Source organism: Excalfactoria chinensis, chromosome 3 (assembly GCF_039878825.1).
Source record: "Excalfactoria chinensis isolate bCotChi1 chromosome 3, bCotChi1.hap2, whole genome shotgun sequence".
NCBI classification, from domain to species: Eukaryota; Metazoa; Chordata; class Aves; order Galliformes; family Phasianidae; genus Excalfactoria; species Excalfactoria chinensis.
Genome location: NC_092827.1, coordinates 101,899,286 through 101,921,709, shown reverse-complemented (window position 1 = coordinate 101,921,709; position 22,424 = coordinate 101,899,286). Strand labels below are relative to the sequence as shown.

At 53.9% G+C, this 22,424-nt stretch overlaps 1 protein-coding gene and 1 long non-coding RNA gene across 3 annotated transcripts; one reads left to right on the top strand and one right to left on the bottom strand.

Annotated features, from left to right (window-relative positions):
• Positions 1 to 1,158: 1,158 nt before the first annotated feature.
• On the top strand, positions 1,159 to 10,740 carry BCL2L11 (BCL2 like 11). The gene is made up of 4 exons (XM_072333045.1): positions 1,159 to 1,265; positions 1,457 to 1,802; positions 4,404 to 4,516; positions 7,527 to 10,740. Exons 2-4 carry the CDS (start codon positions 1,466 to 1,468, stop codon positions 7,614 to 7,616), a joined length of 540 nt encoding a protein of 179 aa, XP_072189146.1. The 5' UTR covers positions 1,159 to 1,265; positions 1,457 to 1,465; the 3' UTR covers positions 7,617 to 10,740.
• On the bottom strand, positions 1,824 to 21,428 carry LOC140250359 (uncharacterized). Of its 2 annotated transcripts, XR_011903148.1 has the most exons (4): positions 21,033 to 21,428; positions 11,785 to 11,894; positions 5,243 to 5,314; positions 1,824 to 4,788 (listed from the first exon to the last, which is right to left on the bottom strand). It is a non-coding gene; the product is annotated as an uncharacterized lncRNA (long non-coding RNA). The 2 variants fall into 2 exon arrangements; XR_011903147.1 differs by having other exon boundaries at positions 1,824 to 5,314.
• Positions 21,429 to 22,424: the final 996 nt, after the last annotated feature.

The following is a 22,424-nucleotide window of genomic DNA, read 5'->3' as shown; positions in this document are numbered from 1 at the left end:
TGCCTGCTGCAGCCGCTCCCTTCCCAGCCCGGACGCCGTGCGATGGTGCTGGCTCCGCTTTTCCCTAACACCCTTTTCCCTGTTGATTTCCCCAAGGGTTTTTTTCCCCTTGTCTTTCAGAAGAGGAAACTTCAGCCCCCTCGAAGGGTGGAGCGGTCAGTGTCTCATGTTCCAGTGCTGCTTGGAGCCACTGCTGCTCCCTTCACCCTCCAGCCCCAGTGAGCAGCCCAGTTCCATGGCAGAGGTAAAGGCTGCGGGGCTGTTAGCTGACAGCCGGCTGGGCGTGAGCCGGCAGTGTGCCCAGGTGGCCCAGAAGGCCGACGGCAGCCCGGCTTGTGTCAGCGGGAGTGCGGCCAGCAGGAGCAGGAGGTGACCGTCCCTCCGCACTGGCACTGGCGAGGCCGCACCTCGAGTGCTGCGCTCAGTGCTGGGCCCTCACTGCAAGAAAAGCACTGAGGGCCTGGAGCGTGTCCAGAGAAGGGCAGCGGAGCTGTGAGGGGTCTGGAGCACAAGTGTGATGGGGAGTGGCTGAGGGAAGCGGGGCTGTGCAGTGTGCAGGAGAGGAGGCTCAGGGGAGACCTGATGGCTCTCCGCAATGATCTGAAAGGAGGCTGTGTGAGGTGGGGTTGGCCTCTGCTCCCAGGGAACAGCCATGGGACAAGAGGAGATGGCCTCATGTTGTGCCAGGGGAGGTTCAGGTTGGCTGTCAGGAACAATTCCTTCTCCCAAAGAGCGGTGAGGCAGTGGCACAGCTGCACAGGAATGGTGGGGTCACCATTCATGGAGGTGTCCCAGAGCCGTGGGGTTGTGGCACAGAGACATGGGCAGTGGGCACGGTGGGGTGGGCTGGGGTCGGACTGGGCGATCGTAGCGGTCTGTTCCAGCCCCGTGCCCTGGCCGTGCGCGGTGTAACGTAACGCGGTGTAACGTAACGCGGTGTAACGTAACGCGTTGTACCGCTGTGTGCGCGCAGAGATCCCCGCGAGGCGCGGACGTCCAGCGTTACGCGCGCGCACCCTGAGGCGCGTGCCCGCACATGCGCGTGATGCGTAGGGCGGCTGCGGGCCGCGCGCGCTCCCGGCGGAGGGCAGCGGAGGTGAGCGGGGCGGGGCGCGTTGGGGCGGTCGGCGCGGTGGTAAACATGGGGCGGGGCCGCGCGAGGAGGCGGAGGCTGCGGGCGCCGCGCACAGGGCCGCCGGCTGCAGCCTCCCGCCGTCCGGCCGCCCGCCGCCCCTTGTCGTCCCCGCGACTTCGCCGGCGGCACCGTGAGCGGAGCGGGAGGGAGGGAGGGCGGGGGGCGGCGGGAGGGGAGAGGGGCGCGGGGCGGGCGGCGCGGGGCCGCGGGCAGAACAATGGGGCCGGGCGGGGAGCGGCGGCGGGAGGAGGAGGAGAAGGAGGAGAAGGAAGGGGCGGGCAGGGCCGGCTCCCGCCGCTCAGCGCTCCGCTCCGCCCGCAGGCGCAGCCCATGGCCAAGCAGCCCCCCGAGGCGAAGGCGCCCCGCGACCGCCGGGCCGGGCGGCTGCCGCCGGGAGAGGGGCCGGGCCCGGCCGTCCCGTTGCGGCCCGGAGCTCCCGCCGCGTTGCCCGGCGCCGCCCGGCCCGCCTCGCCCGGCAGCCCCGGCCCGTTCGCCATCCGCTCGCCGCTCTTCTTCTTCGTGCGGAGATCCCCGCTGCTGCCGCGCTCCTCCAGCGGGTACTTCTCCTTCGAGGCCGAGCGCAGCCCCGCGCCCATGAGCTGCGATAAGGCCACGCAGACCCCCAGCCCGCCGTGCCAGGCCGTCAGCCACTACCTGAGTGCCATGGGTGAGTCGGGCGAGCGCCGGGCGGGGCGGCGGCTGGCAGGTAGCGCTGCGGGGACGGCGGCCGGGCGCGTCTGGCCGCGCGGTGCTGTTTGCTTGGCTTTTATTTTCCTTTCTTTTTTTCTTTCTTTCTTTCTTTTCTTCCCTCCCCCCCCTCCCGCTGAAGCTCTGCGGTTACAGCTGCAGCGCTGACTGTACCGTGCCCTTAGGAAAGGTTTTCTGACCTTACTGCCGTCCTTACGGCTCGCTGCGAGTTTCACAACGAGCTCTTCGCGTGGCACCGCCCTGACGGCGCCCGCCGCTCTGCCCGGGGCGCGTTGCGCTTTGCGGACGCGCAGAGCCGAGCCGTGCCGTGCACGGGGGTGGCCTGCCCGTGGGAGTGCCCAAAGAATGTCAGCCGAGCCCCGCAGCCAGCTGTCTGCTGCTGCCCGAGGAATCTCCGGCGGATGTTTGGCTCTCTCTGGGAGCCGACCCGTGGGTTTGCTTGTGTCTGTGGTGAGCAGCGCCCTCCGGGTGAGCTCTCCCCGTGGCAGCAGGCTGTGTGCGAGCAGCACGGCTTTGCTGTCCTGAAGTCCTTGCCGGGCTCGGGTGAGGCACAGAGGGGAAAGGAGTGGTTTCATCTCAGCCCTGTGTGAAAAAGGGAGAAATCCTCTGGGTGAAGCAGAGAAGTCTTAAGGCGGAGGCGTGTGTCGGTGTGATATGGGATGGGTGCTCCTCTCTGCCTGCCTGCCCTGTGGTTCTGTAAGAAGGGGATTTGTGTTATTAAGCCGGGAAGGTGGTTTGGTTTCCACCTGTGAGTGTGGGCACGGCAGCGTTGCTTTGCTGGGGTGTGTATCATCCTCGTGCCATGCCGCTTCTCAGGGCTGTGCCTTGGTGTGGGTGCTGGGTGGAGGTGGCAGCTCCTGCTCCATGGGTGACACTGGGCTGGGAAACTTGGCAGATGCCTCCTGGGCTCCAGGCTACAGACTTCACTTTGTCACAATTAGAGGAACAACAATATAAAACCACAGAGCTGTTGGAATCGGGACCATTAAGGTTACCTGGTCCAACTGCTCTGCCGTGAGCACGTGCCCCCAAGGCTGGGGGGCACCTGCCTGCAGTCCCGCTCTGTGGATGTCCCCATCCCCAGCAGCCCGAATTACCTATTACAGCTGCCTGGTGTGTAGGGGCAGCCCAGAGGTGTGTGCGGAGCACCCATCCATGTGGCTCACACAGCGTGGGGCCGTGGCTGCCTTCGGGCAGCGCCAGCTCCCGCTATGACTGTGTCCCCGCTCTGAGAGTTCCTCTGCCTCTCTGCAATTATGACTGGACGCTTTTGATATTGCAATCCGGCAGTGCCACAGAAAGTCCTTTCTGAAAACCTCAGCCCGATTTCACTCTCAGCCACGCGTCCCGGCAGGCAGGCTGTGCTGTGGGGCTGTGCTGTGGGGGCCGCGCTGTGCCCTGTCCCGCGTGGTGCCGTTGGGCTCCTGTGTGGGCTCCGCTCTCGTGCTGCAGTTCATTCAGCGACCAGGGGAAGAAATAACATGGGGCTGTCCCGGGAAGGCAGCGGGCACTGCTACTACAGTGTGAAAACAAAACAGCTCCCGGAGCCAAGCCGTGTCAGCTTGGCTCACAAATACATTTTCCAGTCGGGTCAGAGCCAGACTCCTTATTTAATATATTTTTTTCCCTTCTTTTTTTTTTACTGCCCTACTAATCCTTTGAATATTTAGAGATTGGAAGCTATTTGTATTCCCTCGCGAGTCCTTTTGAGCTTGGGTGCCAAGTTTGTGAACTGCTCAGTTTTGTTTGGCGTGGTATTTTTTTTTTCAGGGCTGTATGTGTGTGTAGTGTTTTCTTTTGTTGTTTTCTATCTTTATTATTATTTAATTTTTAGGCTGTGTTTCTTGCTCGAATCTGAGCTTTCCTTGGCAGGACGGGGCACAGGTGCTGCACCGGGGGTTGCTCATTTCCCCTCCAATATTTGGTGGCTTGTACCGTGGTTTTATCATGTGCTCAGGAACTTAAAATGGAGACTGAAGGACTCGGTGCTGTATATTCAGCACTGATATCTAATATATTAGCTTTTTTTTTTTTTTTTTCTTCCTTTTATAAGTCGGTGCCATTTTCTTGAGCCTGGTTTATTTTCTGCCGAAGTGCTGGAATATAATATTGAAGAGCAGCGCTTTCCAGCCCTGTTGTGGGAATTAAAAGGTCCTAAGTTTGTTCAGAGTTCACTTTGTCCAACTGTGGCTTTCCCCTTAGTGCAACAGAAGCAGCCGCCCTCCTTGTCTCATTGCATGCCTCCACTGCTGGGGGAAGAAATAAGAATTAGATCAAATTCTCAGGACTGAGCATTATTTTAAGGTTAGAGAAGGAGCTGCTGCTTTGCCCTTCAAGACATCACTATGTTTAGTAAAGGGGAAAATAAGATTTTGCTAGGGAAGAAGCTGCTGATATAATAACGAATAAAAGCCTACCAATAACACAGAACCAATAGTGGTACCAGCCTGAGGCATGCGTGTCACACAGCAGGTCTCGGTTGCATCCTACCCAGGCTTAATGGAGCATTTGCTTTTTGAGTTGTTCCTCGTTTCCAACACTGTTTTTTTGCTCTGTGCAGCTTCCAGGTGGCGATCTCACTCGCTCGCAGAAGAAATACAACCAGAAATATGGATTGCACAGGAGCTGCGGCGCATCGGGGATGAATTCAATGCCTCCTATTGTCCAAGAAGGGTACTTTGTCTTATTTTTACTTTCCATTTCTTTACTCACGGTCTCTAAAAGGGAAAAGCTTAATCATATCTGGAAACTAGCACTGTGGCAAGTGTTTTGCTCACTCAAATGTAGAAAAGGATGTGCGGGTGGCTGTTGTCTGCTGCTGCCGCGTCATTGAATATACTCAGCATCACCTTTCGAGTTGGGACCGGAGATTTTCGGGTATCGTGGCTTCATTCATGGTACTGAGAGCCAGTAGAGCTCCATCTGTTCTCTGGGTTAGCGATGAGCTGGTGATAAAGAGGGAAGCACGTAAGGCAGGCAAAGCTCAGGTGTAGCTGTATGTTGTTGGGGTGGCATTGGGAGGAGCTGTGCTGAGTGGCTGGCAGCTCTCATGTCCCAGAACTGTTGTTTTAAGGGAATTGCTGCTGTGAAGGGTTACTGGTATCGAAGTATAGCAACAGGGATGACCCTGAGCTGGTAGCTTATTTCTCCTAGAAGAAATCAGCAAAAGCTCTTTCAAACATCATATGTTTCCTGGAATCACTGAGGTTGGAGGAGGCAGCTTGGATCGTCCAGTCCAACCATTGACCTGTCACCACTGTGCCCACTAGATCTGTAAGGCTGTAAAATCTCACCTTGAAGTGGCACAACAAAAATGAGAGGTACTAACGTGCACAAAGTCAGCACAAAGAGATGAAGTAACAGCAATTATTGGAAGAGCAGTGATAGCTGATAACTTGCCTCTCATCCATTGTTCACAACTGCGTGTTTGTACATGTGGTTTTTAGTCCATCTCCCCTTCCTTTGGCTCACCTGTGGGAAGAGGAGGCAGGAGACCTTGGTGATGACATGCTGACTGCCCACATCTTTATTCATCCCCCTGCTCATGAATCACTTCCTCACTGTGTCCAGAGTCTGCACAGCAGAACCTCTTTCCCAGAATGGGTGCCTGTCCTGGTGCTGCCCCACATTCACTCCCACCTCTGCTCTCTTACCAGCTCATTCTTATTGAGTTCATGTGTTTTCCCCTGCTCTGGAGTCAGCAGCTTCCCTCGTGGATTCGCTCTTGTTCTCCCTCCCTGCTGTGCACATGGGTGAGGGCTGCAGCAGGGCTCGTTGGGGAGTGCAAGGGCAAAAGTAGCATCGCTTCCCGCAGGCTTAATTAGTCTGATGAATTCCTCTTGTCTGTTGCATCCAGAACCAAGCAGCTTTCAGAGCATTTAAGTAATTGCTGTGGATTTATGGTTCCCAGCATGCTTGGCTATCACTCCCTGAAAAGTTGTCTTTTCCTTCTGTGAGCAGCTTGCTGTTGAAGAAGCTCATGCTTGCAGAGCTGGATTGGCAGCACAGCACCAGGGAAGGGATAAACACACGGTTTTGCTGGCAGCCTGTGTTGCCATCACCCTCCAATCGTAGCGGGTTCATTTGGGTTTGCCCTTTGAGCACAGGTGGAAATGAGGAAAACAGTGCCAAAACAGTGCTTGCCAGACAGGTCGGGGCTGTCGGACGGGTCGGCACTGCTCCTCTGCCCCAGCGTGCCCAGCTGGGGGCCCTGGGGACAAGTACCTGGCTGGGCCCCCAGGAGGGGTCCCCAAAAGCAGCCTGTCTGTGTTCTGTCTGCCCTTAAAAGCTCCCCAAGGCAAAAACAACACAAGGAATTGGGTAATTCAGCATCGATCCACCTTGACAAAGAGGTTGAGCAAGGGGGAGTGGCTGCTGTGCTGTCCTGTCTCCAAGCCAGCCCCATGCACAGCGGATGCAGGGTGAGCTGAAAGTGCACTGCTCATCCTTTTCCACCTGGCTGTGGGATGCTTGAGCATCCTCTGTGGGGGGTAGTGTACTCTATGTGCCCCTGTGCCTGGGGAGGAGTGTGCATATCAGTGTAAGCAGCGTGGTTTCTCCCCCTCCAGGGCATGTACAGACATGGTTCTGCTGCAGTAAATATAGCCCGAACCACACCATGCTCTGACAGCGTGGGAAACCAGAGGTGGTGGTGCTGGCACTTCTGTTTCACTGGGGAGGGAAAACGGACCCCAAAAGTAAATGCTCTTTGAATGTTGCTGTGAAATACTGGTCCTGCGCTCAAAGGAGGAGTGCTCTGCTGTGCCCAGAGCCATCAGAGCTGAAGCCATGGCCACCACCATCAGCGGGAACCTGCCTCTGCTACCACTGCTCTTCCTGCTTCATTTCTAGTTGGGCTTTGTATTGTTATTATTATTACCTCCCTGCTTCTCCTAGCAGAGCTCACTGCTTGCTTCCACACTGCAGCCTCAAGCGTGATGTCCTCTCTGAGCTTTCATAGCAGATGTGGCTGTGAACAGGCAGCTTTGGCCCACTGAGGAGTATAAAAGCTTTTTATCAAAAGCCAACGTGAAAGGAGGCTGGGTTTACATCTTGGTGAAATCATAAAATGCATCATTTCTAGTTTGTGAAATCTCACAGTTTCCAGTGTTGGCAAGAGCTGAGAACTGTGTGCTCAGCCTCGCTTGAGAGCATTGGGGTATTTGCCCTATTTGTGTTGGATCATCTTCTGCTCGGAAGGTATCTTGAGTTGGCTTCGGTGAACTTGAATTGAGCCAATGTTCTGAGTGTGCTGGGGAGGAAATACCAATCCCTGAGGCTGGGGACAAGGAACTGTCTTGCAGCAGTTTTGATTTGGTGCTGGTTGAGATGCCAGCGGTGGCTCTTCCAGTGCTGAAGCGCTTGATGCCATTGAGTTGAGTTGTCTTGATTTTGTTGTTGTGTTTTTCCCTCTGTGTCTCCTCATCAGTGACAAGTAACAAGCTTCAGTGCATTTTGGCCACCCCTTGGGGCAAACGTTGTGGTCTCATCTGTACTGAACCCCTTGAAGCAAGCTCAGTAGGTAGATATAGACCTTTCCTCCTAGTGGTAACAGTAGGGAGAAAGCTCAGAGTTGCTGTAAGGAAGGTACCAGGTTCACCTTCCTCATGTGCAGGAGTTGTTCAACTCATGGTAGCTGGGAATTCAAGCCACTTTATTACTTTCCACCCTGTTTCCTTCCTAGGGTTTCTTGGATAACCATGCTGGAAACCCCCAGGTGGTCATTCTGCGCCTCCTGCATTATATCATCCGCCTCATCTGGAGGATGCAGTGACGCCAGCTTTGTGGGCTGCTGGGACTCGATGGCTTCTTCCAGAAACCAATGGAGAAGAGCCGATGCCAGAGCTTGGGAGCTTCCAAGCTGCCCCCCCCAGCCTGGGCATGCGGTGGCCGGAGGAGGGTGGATTTCCCACATGGACCTGCCGGGATGCTCCGAAGCTAGATTTTTATCTGAGAGTGGTGTTTACTGTGTTTCTCTCAATTTTTATTTTTTTTTTTTTTTTGTAATTATTGTTTTTTAATTGTCTCAGAGAAAAGTCCTCAGTGATGATGTTTGGTCATCGTTTCTGGAAATCTGTCGGCTCATCTTGGATAGGCCTGAAGACCCTCCAGATCCAGCTGATCTGCAGAGCTGCCTTATTTGTGCTGCAGGCGTTGCAGGGAGCGTCGGATTTGCCCCGGCTGCTGCGCTGCCGCCTCCTCCTGCCCACCAAAGAGGATGAGGATGGAAGAAGGGCAGAAGGATTTTAATTAGCACTTCTTTTACGTGTAAATACCTAACGCTACCCCAGATCCAACTTGGTTTGAGTCACCCAAATAGCCTATTTCCTGCTGACTGGTTTGTTTTTTTGGTTTTTTTCCCCCTTTTATTTTAAATTCTGAATTTCAAGACTTAGCTGTCAGATTCCCAGGGTCCAAAATATCACAACCAACCAACCAAACAAAAAACAATCCACCAGGTTGCCTTTTTAGAAATTCTTTCTATAAGACGTGTGAAAATGCTTATGTATTGTATAATATTATAATATATAATATCGGTGACTGAGTAATTCAGCAATAAGATGTCCGTGGAGGCAGGTTAAAACAGTTCCCAAACCACTGCAGTTTTGCACCCAGTGACAGGTCCTGCTGTGCGCCTCCAGGAACTGTTCTAAGGCATGGTTAGCGTGTTGCTGTTAAACCCAAGAGGGTTTTTGGCACACTGGATGTTTTGTGGGATCCTCTGTTTGGACTGGACCAGGGCGATGGGAGATGTCTGCCGTCTGCAGGCAAGGAGTGAGGGGATGAAGACCTGAAAGTTCCTGTGATGGGATCCAGCTGAATGAGGGGCCGTGCGGCGCTGAAGGATGCAGACTTGCTTGTGAGTGCTGTTCAGGTGGTATGGACTCATCATGGAGTGTGGAGTCTGCACCCTGCTGGCCGTGGGCAGGGCTTCTCCTTGTGGCACATCTCCTCCTCCTGCCTGGGAAGACCTCAGCAGGTGTTTGATGTTCCAGGACGATGCTCTGTCTCTCCTCCCATCTGGAGACTGCCATGTGGCTCGAGAAGGTCACCGTGTGGATGTGTGACCCAGTCAATGGAGGCCCCGCCATCATCTCTGGTTCATCTCGAATGGGAGGCTTCTGCACAGCAGGTGCTTTTTGGGGCGTGTCATTGCTTCGACCGCCTGCATTTCTATGCACAAACGTACCCCTCTCACCTTGAAAACTGTCCCCTTCCCTCCAGCTGGTGCGGATATGGTCCTAAAATCACCTTCCAAATGCTGCAGTTAGTTCTGGTTTCACCAGCACCATAGAAGAAGAAGCAAACCCAGCCCTGTGACAGCGGTATTTCCCACCGCGCTGCCATATGCATGTCGGGAAAAACTGTTCTGCGTGCCATTGTGTGAAGATCAGTGTTCCTATGTTAGAAGAGCTGTGTATAAGTCTGACCTCCTTGCGCCGGCTGGGAGGTGATGACTCATTGGCGTGGGGCTGTGTGCCCCTGATTGCACTCGTTGGAAGGAGAGCGGAGCAATTCTAGTTTTTCTGGTCCTGTGTCCCATGGAGCACACCAAAGAATGGTGGCCAGCACCCAGCACTTTACCCTGTCCTCCTGGGTCTGTGCTGTGGAGGAAAAAAAGAAGGGGAAGAATGCGAGGGATTGGCACCATCTGGCTTGGGCTGCTCCACATCCAGCCTTCCCAGCCAGAAGGCAGAGGAAAACGTAGCTCCAATAATAATAATAATAGGCTTCGTCACTGCAGGGTTGTGAGAATTGTTTATTTTTGGTTTTCTTTTCTTTTTAATGTCCCCCATAAAGAAAAATAATGGTTTAAAATCAGCAGTTAAACTCACTTCAGCAGTGTTTGCCAATGGATTTGGGGCGTTTTAAGCCCACATCACCTGTGCTCTCTGTTCTGCATAAACGATTCCATGAAGTTCCGTGGTTGCAGAGAGCCCCAGTCTGCTGGATGGTCTCACGCCACACTTCACGCTTCTCTGTTGCTAACTGTAAATACCTGACTATTTATTAGAGTAGGGCACCGTATTATTTTCATCATCTGAGCCAAATATCTGCGTGCAATGTATTCTCTTTCCATTCTCTCATGTAAGTTTTGTACAGCTTATAAGTAATCAAAAAAAAAATCCTGTTCTTTCCTAAACTTTTTTAGAGTTAAACTTGGTAAATACTGTAGATTTTCCCCTCCTCCCTGTTTATTTCCCCCCCTACCCTCCACCCCTGTGTAATCAATGCACTCTACTGTTCCATCATGCTGTAACTTGTAGAAACGATGTCTATTTATTTCCTGCTTATTTAAATGCCTGTTTGAGGTTCTGTCTGCCCCTCTCTCCTCCTGCCCCAGGTCTCTGGTGTGGATGGACCACGTGAGTGATGGACCTTCCAGCTCTTGCCCGCTGGATTCAGTGCAGCCGATGCGGTGCAGAGATTATTGGTTTGAATTGCCTGAGTCCTGCACTCCCATAAGGATTTAGGCACCTCTAAGATAATTGCAGCATTAGTGAAAGTCAGGGGAAGTTTGGCTTCTCAACCACAGTTTTGGTCCTCCCTTCTTTAAAACCACATTGTCTTCCATCTCAGCCAAGACCCCGGACCAGCTTTTATCATCAGGTACAACTGGAGTGCACACTGATGATGTCCCAATTAATCACTAACTCGTTTCATAGGACCCAGCATATGTAGCATTTTTATTGCAATTTCCCTGGCTTACTTGTGTTTTGCACTGATGAATTTTGGACAGGGTAATTGCCACTTTACTTGTGCAATACTGCTGTAAATAATTGCAGATCTTGTTTTTTGTTTTTTGTTTTTTTTTTTTTTTTGTTTGTTTGTTTTTTAAGATGCAATCTTTTATGTTCTTAATATGAGTTTTATATGAATAAAACCTTCAACTGTTTGACTAGTCACGAGTGCTGCTTTTTTTTGGGGGGGTGGGCTTCTGGATCGGCCCTCTGCCAGGAGATTGTTGATGTTGGTGCCTGCAGCTGTGAAGAGCAAGGCAGTGATCTGCTCATGTATTTAATTCAGTAGGGTTTTACGGGACTTGCTTTTTTCTTTCCTTTTGGCTTCCTTTCCCAGGTCATTTAGGCTTCCTTAATGAGTTACTTGAGTTTTTGTTTATTTTCTTTTGTATTCATCCTCACAATCTGCCTATTGATGCCCCCATCCCGCTTTCCCTTCCCTTGGCCCTCCTTCCCTTTTCTGTCCCAGGTTCTGAGTCCTCCTCGATGTGTTATGGCCAGATCCGCTTCAGGCTTGGTGATAGTGAAAGAGCGCAAGGGAATGGGATGGATCCTTGCTCTGAGACATCTACCCAAGTGATTGCTCACTTTGCCTTTATTTCACCACAGATAATAGCTGGCAGATAACTGATAGCATCAGCTGTGGTTTGGAGCAATTATTTTGCTGTGCTCGCTCGTGTGGGGCTCTCCGCACAAAAGGAGCAGCCACGAGGTGATCGTGGGGCTTGTGAAGTTCAGCAGCAGAGGATGGGCAAAAACAGAAGCCAAGCATGCAGATATGTGTCTATGTACACCTCTCTGCTATCTGCTCCCTGAATGCAGCACCCAAGCCACTTGTTCAGGATTGGTACACCTCCCTTTGCTGGGAATTTGGCCCTGGCCATGAGTCACAGTGGTGAGAAGAGAGCAGGGCTTGTTTCTGCAGAGGCTGCTGCACTTCCCTGTTTGTTTGTGTCTTGTCTTGTTTTGGTTTTAAGCTGTTCAGAGTCGAGGGCTTACTTGAAGATCATAAGGTTGGTAGAGACCCAATGACGATCCACTCCAACCGTCAACCCATCGTCTCCAAGATACAGCTGTTCCCCTTCATCTACATCCTCAACTCTCCTAAAGCCTTAAGAGTGCTGCCCGCTTTATATGAAAGGGTAAATATTGATAGGAGGACAAAAATAATTAATCGTAAAGTAATAAAAGATCCCCCACCTCTTGTCAATCCCACCAGGCTCTTGGGAGGCTGCCTTTAACCACCGCAGTTTCCTGCTGCTCATTGCGCACCACCGGGACACTTTGGCTCAGCACTGTGATGCTGACAGCTGAAAGGAAGGAAGAACGTGGGGAAGGAATAAATCAGAGAGAAATGTGCTCAGGAACCCCTGCCTTGTGTGAGGCTCCCGATGAAATATATTAATATCAAAAGCCCACCCTGACCTTGACAAACGACAAAATATCTGGATTTTTTTTTTTCTCATGTTTGTTTCAAATTACAGAAGTTCTTGAAAGGGAAGTTTATAGGTTTCAGGTGCTATTTTAGGGGCTTCTTTAACTCAACAATGCCTGTATTGCCCAGCCAAGGCCACGCCATCTGCCTGGGGATTTTTGGTCCCGTTCAGGATTATGGTGGAACTGGGATGTTAGGGGAGGATTTTGGGGACAGCCCTGACCCCTCTGGGATCGACATCTTGCCTCTCATTTTGGGGAAAATCCCACAAGTCTTTCAAGCCAACTAACAGGGCCTTGGCCACAAACTGGAGATGGGGCCAAGTCAAAGTGACCTGTGCAGGCAGGTTGTCTGCTGATGGTTCTTCTGTCTTTGCTGTGACTCATTTTGAAAGGAGCTCAGCCTGAACCCCACGACCTTGGTGAGCCAGCAGAGAAGGGGAAATGCTCCCTGGCAGCATCCCACAGTCCCAGCTGGTTTCTGCCCATGGCCACCAGCCTGGCCCAGGAAGGCTCTGGCCACATCTAGGTAGGCTATGGCCAGGCCCATGACAGTCACGGCCCATAGTGGCTACAGCCCCATCCTGGCTTGCCATAGCTGATGCAATGTTAGCCACGGCCTGGGTTGGCCACGAGCAGGTCCCAGTTGGCCATAGCCCAGCTTGACCATTTCCCAGGTCCACCAAAGACGTGTTGTCTGGTCTCTCTTTCTTTCTGTGGTCTCAAAATCTTGCTTCAGAGACATATTCAACCACCGTCCATTTTGAGTTTGTTTGAATGACGACAAACTTCCTTTATTCCTTGAAAAGGGGAAAAAAAAAACAACCAACCAACCAACAGTTTGATCATGGGAAAAGCCACACGCATGGCTCATGGCCACATGTGGATCTGCAATTAACCTCTTTCAGCTGAAGCTACTCACAATATACCTCGTCTTGTTGATGTGGGACAATCTAAATCCAAGAATGTCTGCCTCGAGCATAACAGTGAGCTATACCGTGTGGAAGAAAGCCTTTTTAAACCTCATGGGAGGTGGTGATGTGGAGAATGGCCACCAAAAGCAACCCTATTGAGGGGCTCCTCCTGCACACACCCTCACACTATGGCATCAAGCCTCTCTGTGTTAATAAACAGCTCTGAGTGTCAGTTTCATCATGGCTGGAATTTTGCTGGATTTTTACCTGGGATTAATTTTCTTCTTTCTTTCTGTTTTAACTTATGAAGCCAAGTGTCTCTTTCCAAAGACAGTCTACACACGTAGGAGCCTTGAGCATCCTTGGGGTGCCATAGAATGATGGGCAAAGCCTGGCCCAAGCTCCATCCCTCAGAAATGAGGATGAAAGTGTTTAGGGCCATCCAGCACCAGGGGAGTTGCAGGGCCATCCTGCCATACCCTCACTATATTTTTTTCCAATGACTCGCATCTGACCTTTCAAACACCTGTTCAGCCTAAAACAGCTAAAAATACCCACCAAGCTTTGCATCTGATTTTCATATTGCAACAAAGGTCACCGTTTCCAGTGGGTTTTCTTATATTTCTGGTGGGTTCTGGGATGTTTGAGCCCTGGGCACTCTGACTTCACCACAGACGGTCATCCTGGAGCCCTGGCCGCTAGGGCAGGATTTTCCAAGCACTTCCCTTCCCCAGCACTTCCCCAACAGGTCCTGGATCTGCATGGCTGTGGTGGGGCTGGCTGCATCTGTATGATGTGACAAAACCGTTTTCCTTCTATTGCTGATGTCCTGAGAGTCCCAACACCAGCACAAAGGCCACCTAGCTCACACTCATCTGCCTTCCCCAGCAGCTCTGTCCTGAGCCAAATTTTCCCAGCCCAAGGACACACAAATCCCACCAGCACCGAAGGAATAGGGTGGGAGTTTCTCCTGCCTGGTATTTTGATGGGCTCATCTTTTAATGTTGTCGGGGAGTGCACAGGGGAGCCTTTGCTGCCCAGCCGTGTGGGCTGTAGTTAATTAAACCACACTTTTCTCGGTGTGATTCCCAACATCACATGCCAAATGGAAACTTTTTGACAAAGGCATCGGTTTAATTAGGGAGAAAATGTTTGAAGGCGATGCTATGTCAGCTCCCAAAGGGGGGCAGAACACGGCGGGCAGCAAAATGCCACCTCCCCAGCTGTGCACCAGCGCTGCCGATGCTGCTCTAATTGGCTCCAGTTTGCACATCTGTGTTGGCACTGGGCTCAGCCTGGAGAAAAGGTGAAAATAAATGGTTGGATTTTTTTTTTTTTTTTTGCTTTTTCTTTCTGTAAGACAGAAGCTGGCAGCACAAATTCCCCCCCCTGCTCCTTTGGGACACCCGGCCTAGCGCTGGGTCATGGGGCTGCATCGCAGCATCACGGTGAGGAGATGGCAGCAAAAATGTGAACTGAGGGACATGACCTCATTCCTCCCAAATGAAAGATGGATTTCTATGCTCAATTGTTAACGCTGGGTCTAGCCCTGACCTTGGGATTCGGGTGGTGGACTGCTGATGGTGCCCGGAGGTGACAGAGAGTGGTTCTGGTGGCACAAGGATGTACCCAATATCCACAATTGCTCAGAAATGATGGCTTAAATCTGTGTGTTGTTGAATGTAAGGGGAACATTGCTGTCCCGGACACTCTAAACCAGTCCTAAAGGGACTGTTCAGGGAGCAGGCCCTCTCTTGACCATGTGAACACGGTGCTGGCTCTAATGGATGCACTAAGGGCAATCTCCTTGGGTGCATCCCTTAAGAGAAGCTACCGAGTGCCATCAGCGCACAGCCAGGGTGCAAGGTGGCCGCCGAGCTCTGATGCCAGCCGGGGAACGCTGCGAGTGAGCATCAGCATTCAAACTACTTATTGGCAGAAATGGGTTTAAAAATAGGTTTTTTATGATAAACAAACTAACCTCATACAGGAAGTGAGCTGCAAATACTAAAAACTTGTACGGTGTTAAACATTTTGTAAAACTTTCTTGTGGGTTTGGCTTTGTTGGGTTTTTGTTTGTTTGTTTTACCTGTTTTGTTGCCCAGATAAAGCAGTTGGCATGGGAAAAGGAGAAAAGGTGGCTGGGAATAGGGGCTGCTCCCAGAGCTAATAGAGCAGGGGTGCCAGGCTCACACTCACCCCCCAGAAAATACAAACACAGGGTTGGGACACCAACCCATTGCTGGCACTGTGCTCCCGCACTCCCTGAGCAGGATCTGGAGTGACAAAACCCAAACCTGGCCCCAGGGTGATGCTTGGCTTGCCTGCATCCCATCCATATGCACGGCACTGATAGGCAGGGAAAAAAGGAGAAAAGCCACAGAAACCAAAGCAGCGCAATTCAGGGCTGTGTGCTGAGAGCAGATTTGGTTTCTCACAGCCCTTTTTTTTTTCTTATGGAAAATAGCAAGGAGGTTAAACGACCCGCCGATGCTGCAAGGATGCAGGAGCTGCGCCGTGTGGGGCGATGAGCAGCGGGGTTTCTGCCCTCCTTTCACACCCCAAATCAGAGCCAAGCCCCGGCAATGCACAGCCAGCTTTGAGCCGCAAACACGGTGTTTCAGTGCCTTTGGGCTTTTAAAGGCGTCTGCTGCTGCTGCTGCTGCTGAAAAGGTTAAGCAGTTTTCCTACCGAAACCCGAGTGTGGGCTGTGAAAGAACATGTTAATGAAGAAAATTTCCCCAGGGCTGCTCTTTTATTATCACCAAAGCCATCAAGTTTCAGTTTGAGTTATTTACATTTATTTATATATAAAAAAAAAAACAACAAAGATTAAATAAGTAGAACAAAAACAAAAACCTCATCCTAATTTCTGTGCTCAACCTGATTTATTAAGACAAAAGAAACTCCCCTCCAGCAGGTAGTGAGGCAGTGCTTGGGGCTGAAAAACCCTCCTGCACCACAGCACCCAGGTTTTGCTTTCCCCATCACTCTGCTCTATGGGGCCAAAATGATTACATTCACTGTGAGATTGGGGTGTTTGCAGAGAGGAAACAGCCTGTCAGACGGCCCCCCAAAAGCACCACCATGCCCAGCACCGGCCCAACGCAGGGATGGGCTGCAAAGCAAACTGCATCTCCCCCCAAAGCACCAGCAGAGCCCGAGGGCATGGGGAAGGGGCTGGCAGCCCCCAGCACTGCTGCCCCTGCCCCTTTTGTTGTCAGATATTAACAAGGGAGCAGCTAATGTTTCTCTCTTCATGTGTTTTCACTCCTGTCGCCAGAGACCTGGTTAGAAAACACACACAAAAAAAAGCCCTTCAGTGGTCTCATCGCCTATAACGCGTTTGTTTTTCTACATATTTTATGTTGTTGGCTTTTGTTATCAGTCTCATCTGCAATTTGTGGCCAATTCTGTCATGCTTTAGGCAGACATCTTGTTCCCAAAACTGTTTGCAGCCTTTCAGTTACAGTACAGTGGCAAATACAGCGCGAGGCCGGCTGTGGCGTAACGAGAAAAAGGGCAGATTTAACCCCCAAATCACCCTTGGGTCAGATTCGCTCTCCACAGAGGGCAGGTGGCCTGCGGGCAGCTCTGGCCTGGCACACCGACCCCTCTGGATGCCATAGCATGGGGCAGGGCAGGCATGGTGCCATTTTCCAGTGCTTTACCCCCAAAATGCAAGGAATCCCATCCCTGCACAGCTGTTAGGGTCTCGGTGGAGGCATGAGGTGCTGGGGGGGGTCCACGGGGCAGCCCACAGCACCGCAGCAACCCCCCCATGCCCTCAGCAGCCCAGCGCCACAGCCATTAAATCACTTGAGCGCTTATTTACCACCGAAAACAAATGCCGCCGACCCGGCGCGTATTCAGTATTAATATCGAAACCAAAAAGCAAATTAATACCGCAGAATCAAGGGATTTAAAAATAAAATGAAAGTCATGCTGGGGAGGGGCCGGTTGCCGCGTTGCCGAGCGCGCTCTGTGGGCCGTGGGCTCGGCGCCCACCCGGCCGGCCTGAGGTGGGGGCTCAGCACCGCCATTTCGTGCTGCTGGCCGTGGCCAAACGAACGCGGCCGTGCTGGGCAGGAAGGGCTTGTGGCCAGGCCTCGCGTGGCACGGAGGCAACGGGAGCGAGGGGCCGCATTCCCGGCCGTCCCCGTGCCCCAAACGGCCGCCCGTCGCCAGGGTTTTTCCACCCAGCCACCCACGTTGTGCGGGGGGCATGACACATGCCGAAACCCCGCTCCCCTTCCTGGCCCTGCCGCCACCGCCTCGCCGCCTCCCGCTCGCCCGAGCCCACAACGGTTTCCGCGAAAGGGCTGTCGGCAGCGGCGGCTGCTGGATGAGGGGCGATGGGCACAATTTCAGCCCCTCTGCTGAGGGGCACTGCACGGCCCTGCTGTCCCGGGGGGTTCCGCTGGGAGACCCCACCACCACCGCCACGCACACGCTGAACTCCTGGCCCCCCGCGCCCCCGCTGGCAGCCCCTCATCCCTGGCATGCGTGGGCCGTGACGGAGGGTCCGGCAGCCCCCGCCAACAAGCTTTTGTGCACTGAAATTGAGTGAAAAATAAGTGTGCCGCGGGTCTCCTGACGCCATCTGCACTTCCTGTGACTGCGCGCAGCACGGTGCCTTTCGGGCTGATCCTTCCTCTATTTATCAGCCGTGAGGGATGGCAGCGTGGGACAAACCCACATCCCAGGCCCCCAGCACAGAGCAGAGCACACAAAGAGGGCTGGAAGCTGAGCAGCAGGCTGCCCTGTGCCCCATCAACCTCATCCCCACACACTGAGCTCCCCACGTCCTGGCTGGAAGCAAGGAGTCGAAACACAGCTACAACGGGCTGGCTTGGAGCACAACGTATTTTGACTCATCCAGTGCTGGGCTGCCCAGCCCACCAGACATGCTGGTATTCACAGCTTGGAGAGGGGGAAGGCACCCATGCGGGTGAGGTTTGCAAAATCCTTCTAGTTTGACTCATGTGGAAAGAGTGAAACACCAAAGAGTGTCCTGAAAGTGGGCTGCACGGAATGCTTTTACTGCACAGCTGACCACATTTGAAGAAAGCAGAATTTCGGACAGATTTCAGACAGCCATTTTGTGGTGGGTGGAGGGGGTGGAGGTGGGCCCGGGGTTCGGCTGCTGTCGGGGTGGGCAGGGCAGAGTGGGGGAAAACAATACAACCTGCACTTGGGAACGAGCTCATCTTGCTCTTTTCTAAGCTGCACCACATGATGGTGGGGAGGAATGGGGCTGCTGCTCTACCTGTGTGCCCAGCAGGAGCCATGTGGAAAACCACACCAGGACTTCCATGGTGGGGGGGGGGTGAGCAATTGCCTCCATGGCAATCGAGCTGAGAAAGAACTAACACAAACACTGCAGCAAAATGTCGAGGGCTATTCACTGCTGCAGTGCATCGAATGAAAGTGGAACCCAGGGAGAAGCAAAGTGCAGCTTTCTTAGCGAGGGGTGAGTGGGAAATCCCAGCTGTGAAGTACATAGGAAATAACATCCCCGGCCCTGTGGGGTGGCACAGGGCTTTGGGGAAATGTCCCCAGGTACGGCGCAGCAGCCGGGCGCCTCGAGCATCGCAGCGCAGCTCAGCCACGAGATGCCAATCATCTCATCAAAGCCAGCTGAAAACAAAACTGAGAAGCAGCTTGTGGTTTTACGATGAGCATTGGCATAAAAATATAGAGATTTTAAACACCTTCGGCATGCCGCGAGGAGACACAGGGGGTGTTTGTTTGTGAGGTTTAGCAAGGTTTGGTCATGGATCTGGACAGCTTTTTGCTGTCCTCTCCCCAGAGGCAGACACGGGGCCATCGGGGCCATCAGCACGTCATGAATTAGAGAACCATTAAGACTGGTAAAGGTCACCAAGTCCAACCCCAACCCACCCCCACCGTGCCCACTGCCCACATCCCTCAGTGCCACATCCCCACGGCTCTGTAACACCTCCAGGGACGGTGACCCTACCACTCCCCGGCGTGCCCTTTCCTTACATTCCATCCTCTAAAGGCAAGGCACTGACAACAGAACACAGACAACGAGGCGTTGGAGCCCTCTTGGCTTGTGCAAACCCCAGCATGTGCCCCTTCCCGGCGTTTTGGGGAGGTGCTGCTCCAGCAGCAGAGTTCTCAGCCCAGCGCTTCCTTGTCTGCGAAGCCCTTTCCCTCATTTCTGAGTCATTTGGAGATCTAAGCGCAGAAACACCCCCGGCTTTCAGAGCGCAAATTACGGCAGGGATCAGCCCGGCAGCACGCGCCTGCCTCGCTTTGCCGCCCAGCGGCGTGTGCAAGCCCTTACTCCACATAAATACACGTCAGAATGGGCGCCTTCCCATTCATACTCACAGAGTGCCTATTGCCGAGCTGATACGCAGCGTATAAAGCAGAAAATCAGCCGAAAATGGAGGAATAAGCCGCACCTTTACACCCCCCCCCCACCCTCGAACCCAGTAGCACCCCAGGGTGCCGCAGCCGAGGCGGGGGTGCTGTGTGCGGGTGGAGGGCACGGCAGCACCCACGCCTGCACAGGGCGAGATGAGCGCGGCGATAAGGCGCAACCAGACGGTGTCTCAGCGCCCCGTCGGGAACGGCCGCCGGTGGGTGTTGGGAGTGCCGAGCCCCGGCGAAGTGTCCTGAAACACTCATTTCAGACAAGTGTATGCAAACAAACGGTATATAAGGCTAAACCCTCCCACTTGGGGTCAAACCACATCCCATTATAGTGCGGCGCTGCGCCGAGCCGGTGCCGGGAGCGGGGCCGTGCCGAGGGCTCCCCGGCTTCTCCATTTTGCAACAGCGGGGCCCCAGCCGCTGGGAGTGGGCGTGGGACCCCCGAGTCATCCCATCCCCTTCAGGATCATCCCTCCTGAGCGCTCAGGGTGGTCGATCATAGTATCGTTACGGCTAGAAAAGACCGCTGGAATCATCCAGTCCAACCGTCGGCCCATCCCCACAGTGCCCACCAACCGACCGTGTCCCTCGGCCAGGACGCCATGCACCGCTTGCACAGATATGGGGATATTTGCCCCAGCCGCGACGTCGGCTTTGCAAACCAAAATGCGATGGGAAGGAGAGGGCGGGAGGGGGAACTATTTGCTCGCAGCGCCGAGGCTTTGCCGGGCTCCTGGAGGGAAGGAGAACGGCTCCCGCCCGTTATACAAAAGGGATTGTTTATCCCTGGATTCGCGATGTTTGCTTTGGAGCCGCTCCAGCCTCTCGTACACCGCCAGCAAAACACGCCGCCAAAACACCGAGCGCCCGCGGGCGGCCGCAGCGCAGCGCCTCGTACAGCGCGCACCGGTGCATCCCCGACCCGCAGCGTCGCCCGCTCGCTGCAGTGCCGGCAGCCCCGGTACCCCCCGGCCCCGCCCGGCCTTGGCCCGCGGGCTCCCCCCGCTGCCAGGAAAGTGCATCTCCCGTAGCGTCCCTTTCTCATCGAATCGTCTATCAGAAAACGCGTGCATCGAGAAAGCAGAAAGTCGGCAAATAGCCCTGACGGCTGGTAGCCCTGTCGGCAAAAACCAAGAGCAGGGAGGCAAGGGAACGGGAGAACCGTTTCCAAGCCCACGTTCCCCAAAAGGTGATGCTCCTCCTGCAAGGTCTGGCACCTCTGCATCACCCCGGGCCCGCCAGGCGGGCAGTGGGACTTCGGGGCTCCGCGGGATCCCGGCTCGCGTTAATCAGGACGCGGGGACACGGAGGTGCCGGACACTCTGGGGAAAGTGAGCGCTGCACGGAGCGGTGCTTCCAGCCCCAAAGCAAAGCCTGCGTGGCGGTGGGAAGGTGAGCGCCGAGGGACGGCCACGAAAGCGGCCCGCAGCCGAGCCTGCTGACTCATTTTTGTCTGCATGGGGAGGCGTAGCACCTCTCGCCTCCGCCATTCTGTTCCATGGGGTTTTCCCTCTCCCCTTGTTCGAGCAGGAGCTGAATTACCAAAAGTGCTCATCACGTGGCCCTGAGAGTGCAGACCCAGTTTCATTTACTGTAAGTGCACGGGCTCAAAAATACTCCGGTTTCCCGCAGAGCAGAAGAGCCGCAGGAGGTGAGGGCTCCGCATCACGTTTTGGGTCCCTGCACCCCACTCACCTGAGATACTTCCTCGGGGGAAAGAAGCCCACCGTGCTCAGCTCATGCTCCATGGGGCTGACAGTGCCAACCCACCGCTGCGCTCCGGCATCCCCACGGATCTCCTGCGCGCGGGGTCTTGCAGAGGGAATGCACCTTCCTCAGCAGGATAGGATGTGAGATGCTGTAAGAGGAGGGCGGCCTTCAGAAAGCAACTTTCAGCAATTAACGCCAGCCGGCTGGTGTGCCCTACAGGTGCGAGCAGAGGGACGCTGCAATGGGATATACTGGCAGCGCTGGAGGTTGGCTTCAATCCAGGAGGAACATGGAAATAACAGAGGTGGGAGGATGCAGAGGAGCCCTGCTCACTGCACCAGGGCAGCAGCATCACCGTGCCGTGCCATATGGATGTGTCTCATCCTTCCCAAGCTCCTGTCTGGGTTTATAGGGAGGAGCGGATCGGGGCAGCTTTCCCACGGCCGCTGGCCAGCTACACCCACTGGGAAGCACGTGGGGTTTTTCCCATCAGAAAGTGTCTTTGCTATGGGAAACTGTGGGCTGGGATTGCCCAGCTGGGAGAGAGAGAGGCAGAAATGGGGATGGGAACCCAGCAAAGGCTTCTGGCTCTTCAAATCCAGTGGGAAAACTCCCACATGGAATGAAGGCAGAGGCCTTCGGAAGCCCTGGGAAAGGTCTTGTTTCCAAGGGTTTGAGGCAAATCTCTGTGTGGGAGATGGGGACAGTGGCCCTGTGTGTCCCCAGGGTGGCAGAGATGGGCCCCAGGAGCAGCTGTGGGGCTGGGGAGGGCTGGAAAAAGGCTCCCGTTGCAGGGTGAGTGCAGCCCCGTGCTATAGCTTTTAGCAGCACCGCTCCCCTTCTTCCTCTCTTGCCTTATTTAAAGAGCAAATCGGAGTTTCTGCCATTCCAAATAAGACCTATTAAAAGTCCAGGAGTAGAGGAAAAAACTGCTGACAGCAGACTTCATAGGGAAAAATGGATTGCTTAAAAAAAAAAAAAATGTACAAAAGAGGAAAAAAGAAGAAAAAAAGAAAGAAATCCCAACCCTGTGTTACCTCCAGGCAGGAGGAACCCAGCATTCCAGCACTTTGGGTGCACGTGCTGGTAGCCATCAGCCCAACAAGCTCAGTGCACCGTGGGTTTGGCTCTTGGTGGCTGCAGGAAGGAGCACTTGCTGCACGAGCAGCTCCATGGCTGCTGCAGCACCCGAGAAGGGAAAAGGGAGTGAGAGGAGATCGCTCCCTCCCTGCTAATGGCTTCAAGATGCAGCTGCCGGAGCCTCGTGCTGGAAGTGCTGTGCTGCTTCATGGCCAGCTTGGCTGCTGCTCAAGGGACAGAGGGAGAGCCCCAGAGTGAACCCAGGAGCTGCTGCCAGATGAGTCCAAGCGTGGCACC